This window comes from Berghia stephanieae, chromosome 3 (assembly GCF_034508935.2).
Source record: "Berghia stephanieae isolate SIO BIC M18660-M18661 chromosome 3, UCSD_Bste_1.3, whole genome shotgun sequence".
Lineage (NCBI taxonomy): Eukaryota > Metazoa > Mollusca > Gastropoda > Nudibranchia > Aeolidiidae > Berghia > Berghia stephanieae.
This window is the reverse complement of record NC_088362.1, coordinates 70,535,767-70,551,597: the sequence shown is the minus strand read 5'-3', so window position 1 is coordinate 70,551,597 and position 15,831 is coordinate 70,535,767. Positions and strand designations below refer to the sequence as shown.

At 36.7% G+C, this 15,831-nt stretch overlaps 1 protein-coding gene across 1 annotated transcript in view; it reads left to right on the top strand.

Moving 5' to 3' along the window:
• Positions 1 to 3,959: 3,959 nt before the first annotated feature.
• LOC144968348 (uncharacterized) overlaps positions 3,960 to 15,831 on the top strand; it is a 59,006-nt gene continuing 47,134 nt past the window's right edge. The window contains exons 1-2 of the mRNA XM_078906624.1: positions 3,960 to 4,176; positions 12,212 to 12,340. Coding sequence (XP_078762750.1) covers positions 4,147 to 4,176; positions 12,212 to 12,340 — 159 coding nt within the window. The 5' untranslated portion in view covers positions 3,960 to 4,146. The remainder of the gene's footprint in view (positions 4,177 to 12,211; positions 12,341 to 15,831) is intronic.

Here is a 15,831-nt window from a genome sequence, read left to right as displayed (position 1 = left end):
ACTGTCAACACTTTTCACTATGTGGGTATTTTGAGCACACATTCCAATGTGACCAATGACCTCGAGCACATGGAAATGTAATATAGATCATGCCTATTGATGTTTGGATAAAGTGGTGTCGATATGATTTATTGAGAATCACTCTTATCATGAGTGGGGAAAAAAATAAAGTTAAACGGTGTGACGAGCGATTTTCTTTCACTGCGTGATTTCTTTATCATTCGTCATCGTCTCGTTCAAAACCACTTCAAACCTAGTGGACGAGACATATATTTGATCAACACCTCCATTAAAAATACTCAAACACGGACAGCCTTTCTCCAATAAAGCCCCAAATCTTTCTAACGGAAATTTTGGTCGTTAGGTGGGAAAACATTTCCATTGTATAACGGAACACTCACTTTCAGCTTAAGGCTTATTTACCTGTTCAAATTGTCTGCCCATTGTATTCATGCCTCCTGCTAATTACCTTTTCCAAACAAGACGCCAACGTGCGTATGCCCTGAGGTCCTTGTCTCGTTCAAGAGTAGCTAAAATTACAATTAAGGTCTAGCTCTCCGGTAATTATCCGTTATTATTTCTTACCAACGCATCTGGATATCATTGGCTATCTAAAACAGGAAATTCTTCTGATTGGCTATTTTCGTTTCACAAAACCAAATTCATATCTGAATCTGATCACACACACGCTAAGAAGCCCACGAGAAAAGAGCTATCTCTCCAATTTCAAACTTGTAAAAGTTTGTCTATCTCGGCTGGAGGTAAAATGAATTATTGGTTAACATTCAAAGTGGAACGAGATATTACTCTGAATTCAATTTAATCTATCTATTATTAATATTATAGTTCGTGTATATATTTTAATTGTGCTATTCCATGGATGTTCGTAAGTTGGAATACCTGTACAAAACCATATCTATATGTATCTTATTTTATAGTTAACAGTTGTTTATGATCTATGTTATTATTTCATTTATATTCAATATGTATATTGCTTGAATGTCTGTACCCCACCGCCAATCGCCGGCCACACATCATAACCTCAATTCTAATTAATAAAAATAAATAAAGAAATACCAGGGACACAACCCTGTTAAATTCTCATCATGTAAGATAGCTCGACTGTCAGTTGATGTTTAAAACATATACTAACTCCCATTATCATGAAGTTACTGCTTCTCCTTGCCTTTGTCGGCAAATAAAGGCTATTATGATGTGTCGCTCAAGGACGATTCGGTGGCGAAAGACAAACTCGATTGGCTCTAAGACCTTGTTGTTTTAACTCTTAAATTGAAGGTCCTTGTCCTGATCCTGGTCCTGGCCATTTTTCTGGTCCTTTTCCGTGTCGTTGGAGCACCCAGTTGTGCCGAATCCCTGCATCCCAGTCCTTGAACAGCGGTAAACCCCTGATGTCAGCCTAACTACAACACACTGTTGTGATGTCCAGAAAGCGGAAGTCTCGATGATACCTCAAGTCATCGGCCACCAACACTCAAAACTTCCCGAACTCGATGACCAAGGAAAAGTCGGGAATTCCCGAGAAGTAGCACTTCAACTGAGCTTTTGATGGCTTTTTTGTATTAAAACTTAAAATACATTAAATAAATTCACTTTGTATAATAATAAAACATTGATACCTATAACCATTTTGATCTATTTACGACGTTTGTGTTTTGTTAGCTGTTTAAAATATGATATAACGTCAATACCCAATACCAATGACTAGGTATTGAATGAAAGCACCGATGACTAGAGCGATGCTCGAGACTTTTTTGAGTCTCGAGACTCAAAAAAGCATCGAGACGCAAAAAAGTCTCGAGCTTCGCTGGAATCATCGCCGACGAGAGAGGGGTGAACAATGCAGATAGTACACATTGTTAGTAACGCGTGCGTCGCTCGCGCAGTATAGTCTCGAGACTCGGGACTCGGGACTCAATACGAGAAGCATCGACGACCAAGATTCTCGAGACGAGAAAAGCATCGAGAACTAAGTGGAGGTCGGGAAGTTCTCAGTCGTCGATGACCTGACTTCTCAAAACCTAAAGCGTCGATAACCTTTTGGTGACCCGGATGCCCTCCCCTACTGCAAAGCAGGCGCCAACCCTGGAACTAGCTGATACATTTGCCTCAGTCAAGCAAGCCGGCGGGATAAAGATAAGCCAAACGGGCTTATACCATTTTCAAATGTATTTTCCACGGACACAAGTGATTAAAAACTACTAACTTAATCAATCAATCATAAATGAATCGATTAATAAAACAATAGATAAATAAATAATAAATTAGATCCACTCAATTAGAGCTATTCTTCCTGATATTAAATAAATACTTATTCTTTCTATCTTTTCCTGTAACAATCTAATTAAACTTTATGTATAGAATTCTTATTATTGCATTGGGCGTTACTATTGTCTTGACTCACTTGTTATTAATACAATTAAGTTATAAGGGACCCTAAGGCAATTCTTAATCACCCCTAGATTAAACCTGAGCCGTTTGTGATATAGGTTGAGTGGTGCAGATGGTAACGAGAGCCATAGCGCGCATACTAGTTCGAATCCAGACCATTGAGCTATCGGTTGGACTCGATCCCACAAATTAACACACAACCCGTCACAAACGGATCACTTTTGACATCGATGTCAATTTTGGACTCCTGGTTTGCCTTGACATTGCACTAGATGAGATGGCGATTATGTCAATAAATCATGATTATTACTCACATCTCAACGGGTTTTATTTTTGGTTGGTGATGAACAAAATGAAGTTTCAGCGATAGTCAACACAATTCATAATAAAGGGGCTATTGGTATAGAGAGTATGCACTTGTCTCAGAAGCTCATAACATTGCCATCCGAGAGTATAACGGACCAACACACAAAAATAATTGTAACCATGAACTTTCATAGTCTGGATAATACAGTTAAGTGAGCGTTACTCTTAAACGCGGATGGCAAAAACCAATAACAAAGACATGAGTGACGTCATCTTCGTTCTATCTGATGTCTTTTCCGACATCGTAATATATAAATATTATGGGAAATCCTCGTTTCGCCGCGCACAATACTATCTGGTTCGTGTAGTAATGTGTAATATAACACTAGCAGTATCAGAAATACAAATTGATGTGCAAATCTCATTATCTCATTGTTTGTAAATTTACCATAACTTAATTGCATATAATGTACATAATATGTATTACTATTTCTGACAAAAGTGTGAAAGAAACACACACACACACACACACAAACACACACACACACACACAGAGAGAGAGAGAGAGAGAGAGAGAGAGAGAGAGAATGAGAGACAAAGAGAGAGAAAAAGAGAGAGAACACAAACTGGGAACACGACCTTTGTCTTTCTGATGAGGGATATTAAAACACAAGCTTTCCATCTTACAACTTGTTACAGGAAAAATAATATTATATGGAGTATGATGAGGATGTTGATGGTGTTATAGGGGAATGGTGAAAGAGGAGGTTGGTAACGGAAATATTAGGAGGGCTGTTGTGATGATGATGAAGGTGATGATAATGATGATGATGATGATGATGATGATGATGATGATGATGATGATGATATGATGTTGTTGATGACGATAAGGGTGAAGATGACTACGATGTTACTAGTGTGCATATGTGTGAGTGTGTATATGCTATGTCAATATATTATTATGTTATGTATGTTCTTTATAATATTGTATTGTTATAAATGTGGAACCAATTGACAAATCGCCACTATTTTGAGGACAATAAAGACATATTATTATTATTATTATTATTATTATTATTATTATTTGTTTTGTATTTCTTTTCTTCCTTAACTGCCTCCTCTTCCTCTTGTTCCCCCTCCTTTCCTCACATTAAATCTCTTCTTCCTTGTTCTTTCCAGTTCCTTTCTCCAACAGTAATCGCTGTTGTAGGTATCGTCAGCTCGTGGATGGTAGATTAGCCTTCCTAGTAATCGATACTTAAAATTGACGACGGCCATTTTTCCACGCCATTACTCTACATTTATCCGTTTTTACCACAAAAAGGAATACAAAAAAATCAATTTCATGTTGTTTTTAGAAATTAAACGGAGTAATTAGGCACATAATAAAAGTGTATTTCATTGGATTATTCAACCAGTAAAGGATTAACCATGGAAGCCGTGAGAGCTTTCAACAATGAGGTGAGATTGTTTTTTCACCAATCGGGTATTCATTAGAAGTAGAGAGGCGAATCATAATCAACACCTACTTCTAAATGCCACTACTTCGCCGTGAGCAAGCATTCACGTTAAAGACAATTGTTTTGGAAAAAAAAAAACCTGGGAGGCCTCCCGAAAGCTCCTACATCCCCAGTATTCTTGTTTTTTATAATGTTTTGGGAGTTGGGAGAGGGGCAACTTTTTTTTATTTTTAAAGTTAAAGTCTCCCCCCTCCCAAACCCCCTGCCCCTACTAGAATTAGAACTAGGCCCAACTAATAGACTAGACAATTTGATAAAATTTTCAAACTCAAAATATCTTAATTTGACTCAGTCAGGGGGATGGGACTTGAAAAAACATAACATTTGATACCTTCGTCTTAGTTGTTTCTCTACGACTAACTACTAGAGAGGTGAGCCGGTGTTACCAATACTTAGCTTCTATATCAGGACAAATCATTCGTTTGGACAGAAAAGCTCAATGAAACCTATATCATTTTAGAGTGCTTTTCAACACGATTCTAATGATAGCTACCAAAATTGTGAAAATTAGATAAGCATAAGAAAAGTTATCTTAGTTTAAAGGCTGAAAAATGGTCTTCTATTTGCCTTTGTTATTTACTGACGGACTTTGTGACCTGAAAATTGTTGCATTTCCAGTAGTAACCACCATTTGGATTTCAAAACTGGTCTAAAATGGCCGCTAAGATTTGAGTAAGGATTTTGCTGGAACGAATTTCATGGATGCGGTATACAACTTTGCCCTGAATTTAATTTTATATAAAAGTTAAGATGTTAAATAAACGTGCCATCATGAAATTTTGATTTACTAAGTTCTAATCTTTTAATTATCCAAAGCTAAATTATACCCTATTTTATCCATAATCAAAAGTTATACTAAATTGACATTGATTTTAAAATAAACTACACCAAACGATAGAGTAATTTCTCCTGAAGAAAATAAGACATAAGTCATTAAAATCCATCCATAAACAAAAGATTTATTGAAATTTTTCTGAGACCCATCACTCAAAAGTCAAAAAAATCGGGTCACAGCCACTAGCCATTTATCGGCTTCCTGCTGGAGGGCCAAATGGACGTTTACCAAAGTACCTACCAACAGCAGTCAAGTTGATTGAATGAAAGAAAAAAGGCCTTTTTTTATCCGCCGCCACCACCACTGTGAGAGTGGGGGGGGGGGGTTTGCATGAAGACGAAAGGGAGAAGTGTGGCTTGGTGACCTTGGTGACGTAGAGCATGTCAAGGATGCTGGCAGGTGAATATAGCATTTCCACCAAGAGAGCAGTCAGACTATCGCAACTCGGGACTTCAATTGTCTATAATCGTTTTGCCGTTACTTGTCTTTTCTTTTTTTTTCAACTTAGTATTGTTGATGGCTATTTCCTTTTTTATGATTAGCAAGTGCCGTAGGAGTCTCACAGGATGCAGGAGTACTGCAATTAACCCTTTGCCAGTGACACTGATTTTTTTGTTTTCAAATAATAATTATTTTTTAACGCAGAAAAAAAACCCGTTTCCACCATAAGAGCAGTAAGAATATTGATAAAAAGCGCTTTGAGCACGTTGGGTGGATATTGCCCTATATAAAAGCTCGTTTTAAAATTGTAATTTGTTTTTTGTCTTTTGATGAAAACGGTAAGATTTTATTTTTGGTCCAAGTAAGATTGATATTCGCCTTTAAAAGGTTAAGTTGTTTATTTTTTTTTCAGGTTTTTGTTTTTTTCAAATGCCTAATGAGAGAGAAAAAACAAAACAATCATACATGTATCTGCAAACAGCAGAACGTTTTCATTTTACATTGAGATGGGAAGGGGAAGGGATAACACTATGACAAGAGAGAGAGAGAGAGAGAGATGGGCAGGGGGAATGGGAAAAGATGAAAGAAACAATGGGTTGCCTGATGACGTAGATCAAAGGATTGTTACAGCGTGTTGTGAAATTTTAACCTTTTACAGTGACACTGATTTTTTTCTCCAGATTGCTTATGCAGAATAAATCGTTTGCACCAAGAGTGCAATAGTAAGAGTATATTTCGACTCGGGCTTCAATTAAACTATAAATCGCAAAGCTTGTCTTTGATAACATTAAGACTTAAGATCTGGAGTTTGGGGAGTGTAAGATGGAATCTCGCCATTAATGGTTAAAATTGTTTTGATTTTTAAAAAAATAACACACACGAGCGCGCGCGGTCACGACAGCGAGGTCCATCTATTGCTTGTGTTGCAACGGTAAACCAGTTTACGTGTACATAGATCCTGAGGCTAGATGCCCCATTACTGTGTACGTAGGCACTCCCAAAAAAAAAAAAAATAATAAAAGAAAGAGACACACACTCACACACACACACATATCCGCTACGAACTAATTTTGCGCACCAATTTTAACTGCACTAATGCACCAAATTGCATACCTACCAAGGGACACTTTTTTCCCTATCTTTTTCTCAATAAACTTTTTAAAAAGCCTTTGTTTTTTTTTTACGACGGCCACCTTGTAAACAGACGTAAACTCACACGATTTCGCGAGGAATGAATCACGAAAAAATTTAGGATATAATTTCAAACACAATTTTTGAAATTCATCAAGGATTGTCTAGTACCGAATGTTTTTTGATAGAAAACAAATGCATCTTCAAATCTAAACTGCTTTTGACGGTAAGCGGTAAGTTTTGTTGGGTTTTTTTTCTGTCCAAACGAATGATTAGTAAGGATTAAGAAGCTAAGTATTGGTAACCCCGGCGCAGCTCTCTGTAGAGGATGCCATAATAATAGCACGGATGGCTTGTAGAAAGTAGTAAATAATAAGGATAATGAATACAAGGTAACAAAAGACGTCTGATGGTTTTCAGGTTAAAATAGAACAGGAAGATTATTGAAAAAATGAAAGTACATTAAACTGGTTTCTGTTGAAAGAAGAGTTCCATTAGTGAGGGTAAGTGAATCCGTAGTAAATACAAGTAGATGAGATAGTAAAACAATAATCATACTGTAAGATGAGGTTACATACTTTAACACACCCCCTTAAACTCAGCTTTGGTAATATGTCCAAATGATAAGTAAAATTTAAAAAAAGGAAAATAAAAATGATTATAGTTAAGGTAGTAATCTACTTAACAATATAAGATTAAGTAATAGTTAATATTATGTTCTTGTAATGGATGGATCAAGTTTTCTCATTGAAAATGAAAATTACTATTGATTTAAACAACACTAACTTGTAGAGGTATAAAAGATACCATCCAAATTAAAATAATATTGACATGATTAACAGCAGTAATAGTAGGTACATAAAGGTTTAACTATTGGGTCATATTCAGTAACAATAATTAGCAAAAATATGAAACTGATAATATAATAATAATAATACTAATACTAGTCATTACATGGCTGCAGATACAAATCTTTCAATTTTCACTCTAGACATGGGTCATCAGCAATATTCTCTTCTGAAGGAACATACATGATGGTCATATTACCATTTTGTACCATATCTCTGAGAAAGTGATACTCGATATCAATATGTTTAGTCCTCTGACTTTGTACAGGGTTCTTAGCAAGCGCTATTGCTGACTGATTGTCACAATTCATCGTAAAGACATTTGAGTTCACATTGGTCATATCATTAAAAAGTGCCAATAAAAATATGCCCTCCTGTGTGGCCAATGCTAATGATACATATTCAGCCTCACAGGTAGACAAAGCAACTGTATTTTGTTTCTTTGACTTCCATGAAATCAGAGGTCCCTCATTTGTTAATTGGAAACCGTAGCCAGAGACGCTTTTTCTGTCTCTTGAATTTGCCCAATCCGAGTCGCAAAAACCATTCAGATTGAGGGAATTTTCTGATTTCCTGAAAATCAATTGTCTATTGATTGTTGCTTTCACATATCGTATTGCATGTTTGGCTAGTGTCATGTGGTGAGCATTTGGTTTAGACATATGCTGTGAGAGTTTGGTAACGATAAGGCTAAGGTCTGGCCTTGTGCTTGTCATCGCATAGATTAGTCCACCAACTATTTCTCTATACAGTGTCTCATCAGTTTCTTCAGCATTATCACTCAATATTTAAATCACGGAGGTGCATAAAAACGCCACCATAAAATAATGAGCGAGTGTATCAATTTTGATTAAATTTGACAGAGATATTCTTTAATTAGTCGTCTATCGATGTATGAAGTATAATTAAAATATATCCATAATTTTAAAAGTTCTTATAATTAAAAAATTGTTATTTTTATTTCAATAGCTTTCTGAAAAATACAATCAGGAATTAAGAATGATTACACAGTCAGAAAGCTTGTTGTGTGCCCTTTAACTAACATGATACCAAAATTAGTCACATAGGTTCACAAATAACGCCATGGTAACCAAAACAGTAAAGGGCCAAATATAAAGTTCCAAAAACGAGTTTCACCTTACAGTGAGCCTATCGGCAGCCACTGGACTGGAGTTATCAAAGTGCCTTCTAGAACATTATAAAAAAATTCCCCCCTCCAAAACCCCCTACTAGAACAACCCTACCTACCTCTGTTTCAAAAACTAGCGTCTTTCAACTTTCTGAGAAACATTTTGATTTTTCAGAACTTTTAGTTCATTTCTCCGAACGGTCAGGAAAATAAACTTGATCTCTATTTCTCTGAATGTTCGGCTGGCCTCCAGTAGCTGATTGGTTACGGATGCGATATCAATGCAAAAGTAAATGCTCAAACAGTGGACAAGGCATTCTCACGAATCAAGCTAGAGAGGTGCGCTGGTGGACCTACATTTAGCTCCTTGAAAGACTTAACGTCTACCATCAAAAGCAGTTTAGATTTGAAGATGCATTTGTTTTCTATTTTTAAAAAAACATTCGATTCTAGACAATCCTTGATGAATTTCAAAAGTTATTTTGGAATTATTTTGTAAATTTTTCATGATTCATTCCTTGCGAAATCATCGGGGGTCAAGTCATTTCCCATGTCTTCGCCTACTGAAGTGAATGTAGAAGGGTCTGTCTTTAGTTTAAACCTAAGTCTAGGCTTTATTCAACATTCAAAAGAGGTACGACGAGAAGCATGATGATCTGCAACACAAGCAGAAAAGCAAACAGTTACAAAAACAGATAAAGCATAACAAAGCGGTGAAAATAATAACAAAGCGAAGCGCACGAACAAAGCTACATCACAACATTCTTCCCCCCTCAGTCTAATTGGAAGGATTACAAAACGAAAAATGATTGCAAAGTCCCAAAGTCTATAATCAAATAAGAATGGGGGATGTAATGCTATAAAATCAAAACACAACAAGTATCGTCTTGGTCTTAGAGATTGTCAGGAAAGTTCAGGCTTCTCTATTCCGCAGATTGTAAGCCCGGGTCCGAATGAAAGGACTTGGTTTGGGACTACAAGTGTTCTCATTAGGTGTTCAGGGTCAGAGGGGTTTGGCCCGTTTTCTTCACAGAATGAGGTTCAGGGTCAGGAGTGTCTACCGATTCCGCTTGTTCCGAAACTTGATTTGGGGCATCTGCCTGAATAAGAACGGGTACTGGAATGTCCAGTGCCTGGTTTGTTGGCTCATTAATTGAGGGGTGCGTGAGCGGAGGAAAAGTGTCTTTTACAAAAGAGTCAGGCATAGGCAGGCCACCAGATGGTGCTAGGTTACGCAAAGCTACTGTTGTCTCCCTCCTGTCCTGGAGTCTGACGTGGGCATAGAGTGGATTGCAATCCAACAGTTCGACTTAATCTACCAAAGGTTCATACTCTCACGTTCCTTCTCATGAGCACAGTTCCAGGGGTAGTGAGCCAAGTCGGAAGAGTTGTACCGGTTGTGGATTTCCTGTTGTAGCGAAATATTCTCTCATGAGGAGTTTCGTTAGTGGAGGTGCACAAAAGAGACCTTAGGGAATGAAGGGAATCAGGAAGAACGAGTTCCCACTGGTGAATCTCCAGACCACGAGACTTCAGTGCAAGCGTTGTCTTCCAGAGTGTTCCGTTCAGTCGCTCCACTTGTCCATTACCTCTCGGGTTATACGGAGTATTCCGGCTAGTAGCTACACCCTTCCTATGTAAAAAGTCCTTGAGTTCGGCGGACATGAAGTATGCCGATATGAGTGCCGCAACAATCATCAAATGCTTCTGCCAGCTTTTCTCTCTGTTTGGAATGCTGTCTTATGTGCACTCTGATAGAGGGGCCAACTTCATGTCCGCCGAACTCAAGGACTTTTTACATAGGAAGGGTGTAGCTACTAGCTGGACTACTCCGTATAACCCGAGAGGTAGTGGACAAGTGGAGCGACTGAACGGAACACTGGAAGACAATAACGCTTGCACTGAAGTCTCGTGGTCTGCAGTAAATATTGGTACGCAAAATTAGTTCGTAGCAGATGCGAGACTCTGTATGCATAATAGAAAAAAGGGACGAGCATTATCCTGCTGAAAATTTAGACGGTTGTTGTTTTCCTAAAACGCTGGTATCATGATTGGTCTGATGATCTCATCCAGATACACCTGGGTAGTAACTCACTCTCTAAAGACATCTAGTGGTGTCCAATGATGGTAGTTTATTTTTATTGTAACAATAAATTACATTAAAATGAGGAAGAACAATAATTTTTAATTTTTTTTTTAGTTTCTTCACTCTGGTCATTTGTTTGCTTTTTAAATGAGCTTGATTGATCAATTTATTTATTATAATTTATTTATTTTTATAAATTTTTTTGATTATTTGCTCTTTCTCATGCGAGATATATTCGTTTCCTGTTTCTGAGCAAGATTTTAATAATTTATTTACAATTTTTTGACAATAAAAGATCAGGATGGGGTTGGATATTACAATTTGCAATATTTTATAGAGAGCAAATGAGAGAGAGAGAGAGAGAGAGAGAGAGAGAGAGAGAGAGAGAGAGAGAGAGAGAGAGAGAGAGAGAGAGAGAGAGAGAGAGAGAGTTAAAAGAAAAAAAAAGTGGAACATTTATCATTTGCAACATTATGTAGAAAGAATAAAAACAAAAGAACAAACCAAACAATAATGATAATAGAAAAAAATAAGCAGTGGAGCAGTCGGGAATCAAACCCGCAGAGCTGATTTTAAGCCTTCTGAGACAAACCATTTGGCCATGCCATCCACATGAACGAAGACATTATTAATATGATGTATACATAGTAAACTTCTATCCCTCTACAGATTTGTTGTTTGGGTAATTTTTAAACACAACAGCAATGACGATGACTTATTTATTTTTTTATTTTTTAAAATTAAAATTTATTTTATTTTGGAGGGAAGTAATGTACTTCTAGTTCCCTTTTACTTTATTCATATTTCTCTTTTACCCTTCTATCTTCATATTATGTTAGAAGTCATCTGGTTATAGTATAGAGAGTTAATACAATGAGGAAAGGTGATCAACTTAGGAAACAATTGTTGTAAGGCTTATTTTAATTTTACCCTTTGTTAGACTATCTTTTTCTGTTTATTAAAGATTTATAAGTCAAATTTATAAACTGCATTGGTACTAAACAGAAACAAATATAACTAATTATAGCTCACTTTGTAAAGACAAAAAGGAAAAAACAAACTTTTTCTGGCCTTTATCTAATATGTTTTGTGGAAAGGACATTTCATTCAGTAAAAGTATGCCCAATAGTAAGAATAGATGATTTAGTAGTAATAAATAATATATAAATAATATGATATGTAACTATGATGTAATATGGTATTTTTGCATTTGGTATAAATTTGAGTTTGACTGATGAACCGCCAAATTTTCCTCCTTTTTGACAAATTGTCATTATCACCACTACCTAATTAATTGAAAACGTAGCCACAAGAATTAATTCCCATATATGCAAATTAGTTTTCTGTCAGTGTTTCCTCTAGAATTTATGCTGTTGACTGTCTCTCGCTGTTTATTTCGATTCAGTCATTTTCTTTTGATTTTACAAGGGACTGCCGAGAAATTCTCCGTTATTTCATGGCTCATATGGGAAATTTGCAGCTAATTTTTATTTTTATCTTTTTCAGTTATCATCTCTCTATGAGGGTCGGCCACCGGTTTCAAGAGCCAAAATGGCTCAGGTTACCAAATGTGCCATCAAAGCAATTAAATTCTACAAGCATGTTGTACAGAGTGTAGAGAAATTTATTCAAAAGGTGAGTGTTTACAACTTTAGTTATTATTATATATAGTCTTGAGTTTTACAATTGCAGAATTACATTTCAGTATACAGAGATGATAATTTTCCGCAGATCCGCGGAATTCCGGGATATTGAGATTTTCTCAGAAATTTTCCGCTGATTCTGATTAAAGCTCAGGTCAAGTGGTGGATCTGTGAAAAAATCACCATCATGTCTTCTGTCATATTTTGACACCTGTGCTCAGTTGTATGAATGAATTTTGGTGACACTCCCATTTTTATTGCCTCAGTCTGGACAAACTGGAGCCAGATGTCAAAATTGGGACAAGGCAATTGATGGTCGAAAAGGAAGGGGGTAGGGGAGGGGGGAAATGAGTCTAGATTTTAGTTGTAAGTAGGTCAAGAGTGGTCATACAGTTATAGGTACTTTTAAGAAGATAATTATTATAACTGACCAGATAAAAGCCCCATCAACTTAACTACTCTTTCTTTTTCTCTCTCACTCTCTCTCTCTCTCTCTCTCTCTCTCTCTCTCTCTCTCTCTCTCTCTCTCTCTCTCTCTCTCTCTCTCTCTCTCTCTCTCTCTCTCTCTCCTCTCTCCCCCCCCCCCCCCCCCTCTTTTTTTTTCACTTTCCCTATCTTTCGCTCTTTCTTTGCCCCCTCTCTCTCTGTGTCTGTTTCTCTCTTTCTATCTTTCCCTTATCCATTATTCTATCAATCTTCATGTTAATTTTATAAACATCATCTGCTAATAGTATAGAGATGATATTATTGTTTACAATTGTAAGGGGTGCTCAACTTAGTTCATTCTTTTTACCTTTGTTTTTACAATGTTTAACAATTTTAATTTCTTAAAGATACTTGATTGAGTCCTATTTTTAAGATCCGTAACCACTGGGCTACAACAACAGATAAAACAAGTAAAAACGTATACTTCCAGGCCTTTTGACCAAAAGTTAATTTTAAATCTCTAGAATAGAAGGGTTTTTAAAAGAAAAAAAAAAAACGTTGGAAAGGATAATTCATAAAAAAATACATAAAGTAAGTTATATCTCTACTATTAAGAATAGATGTACAATAGAAGTAGCGATATACTATATGAAACTATATTTTATATTATCATAATTATGATTTTGTTTGAGTTTGACCGATGGACCGATACATTTTCCTCCTTTTTGACAAATTGCCATTATCATCACTGAGTATAGTTTTAAATTTTGGGGTCCTGAGAGATCTGTTTTGAGCAAACTTTATACCATTTTGGGCTTTTATTGCTGGTATGTTATGATAATGTCTCAATTAATTTGTAGAAAGTCTGAAGTTGATATCTTCAATAGTTTTTTTAACTAGACTCTGCCAAAGTGTCGCAGTAAATCCCCCCAAATTCACCTTAATCCATAGTGGCCAACTGCCACGATAAAATCTTTAGCTGTTATGATTTGACCTGCTAATTAATTTTTTTTTAATTCTCAAAAGTGATCAAATCAGCTTTTAGTGATGGTAAAGATGTTAGGTATATATAGACTTTAGGGACACATTCTACATGAGGATGTTGATTTGTGTGTAGGCAGCAAAACATTGGACATCCTAGAATCTTCCATTGATTGAAATGACTTGCTGTTTTATAAGTGTCTCAGGGCATTTGACTATATAATCGCCAACTTCCCTTTCGAAAATGAAATCTTGAATCACGCTGAGGCAAGGGGGGGGGGGGGGGGGGGGGGGTTGTGTATCATTCAGCTCAGTAATATTTTTTACCAGAGATCCTAAAGAGGATTGGAGAAAATTGTGATATTGCCATGGACAAACTGGAGTGTGAATTCAATATTTACAGCAATGAAAGCTTTGACCAGGGATTCCTTCAGCTTTCCTCAATTTAGCAGTGGTTTGCACTATACAAATTTGTTGATTCTCTTGATGTTGAAGTTTCAAAGGCTTGCTCACTTCATGTTAGGACTGCTGACCATCCTTCTCTCAAATTGTGAATATGAACGTGTGTTCAGCCAAGAAGAACAAAACCGATTTTAGAGGATCCCTCAGTACAGATCATGTAGCCTTATAGTAATATCAGACTCCACCTCTTGCCATGAAATTGAATTTATGTCAGATTTTCTGAAGAGGGTAAAAGCTTCAGTAAACTACTGGACTATCTTCAAGATTGCCAATTTTCCGGATATTTACGGAATTCAGTATATTGTAATGATAAACACTTAGTATATTTTCCAATCACCTGCTAAATGGGAAAAAATTAAGTAGATAATATCTTTACTGGAGTTCAGCACTCAGAAAGTGGTCCATCCATGTATTTGTCTAAATGTTCAGTAAATTTTTGCCTTCTGAATTGGCAACCCTGTACATGTATTGGCAGGCATTCTGAGATCTACTTTTATAATAAATTTTAAAAATCTTAATTAGATCAAAAATTTTATATTTAATGGCCATGATTATTTCATTATTTTTTTTTAATCGGGCCCAAAGTGATATTGTATAATTGCCCATTTTGAATTCTGATTGTGGTACTCAGAAGTAGAGAAGTTAAATTTGAAAAGAATGGCATTGCACAATTTATTATCAAATCTGTTCTTGGGTCCCCCCTGAAGATGGTGGCCACAACAGAGGAAGACGGAAGATGAAGGTCCTTCGTTGCTGCCCTACATGCGAACAGGCATAATGGGCAGTGAGTAAAGTTTTCCAGGGAACAATCTTGCTAAATATTTGATTTCTTTAACCATACAGGATTAGAATACTGTGCCAGATAAATATTATCAGCACCACCAACAACATGACAATGGTGTAGAATAATGATGAGAGCATTCAACAAAATGCAGTGATTGTTGCGGATGTGATGGTAATGGCTGCTAAAGAGAATTCAATCATGATAATTATAATATCAACTCCAGCTATGGGTAAAAGACACATTGCCGAAATAAGTCCGGGCACCCTTCTATGCAGCTTCCCTGAATACGGACAGAGATGCATATATACGAGATGGAAGTCTGTTTGGACGAATTCAATCCCTCGTGGGGATGGGGACGTACACTCCTCTAAGCTTGGTGAGAAGTTGCCAGGCTTTGATACTAGTAAGAGGAGACACTGAGTGGCTGCCAATCGGCTCGAGGAGTTGCCTAACAGCAAGTGCGCTTCATCAGTGGGGACTTTCCACCTGTCTTACCCGATGTGGGCAAGAACCCGAAACGGCAGAGCATCGAGTTGAACGGTGTGTTGTGACCATGCTACCAAGCAGGTTCTCGACGGTGCACGAATGCGGACCGGACTTTGCTGATTGGGTCGATCGTCATAACACAGTAGTGTGAGAACCATAAGAGGCTGCTGCCTTTTCTTCAAATTTTTGTTTTACATTTTTTGCTTGATCTATTTCATAATGCTGGTAGATTGCAGGCCTTTTGAAAGTGAGCATTTAAAAATAATTTTGCAGGATGACTTTTAGAGTATGTGGTCACATGTGTATGTAGTCTGGAAACTAAGTTAGAAATTTCTAACACAAGA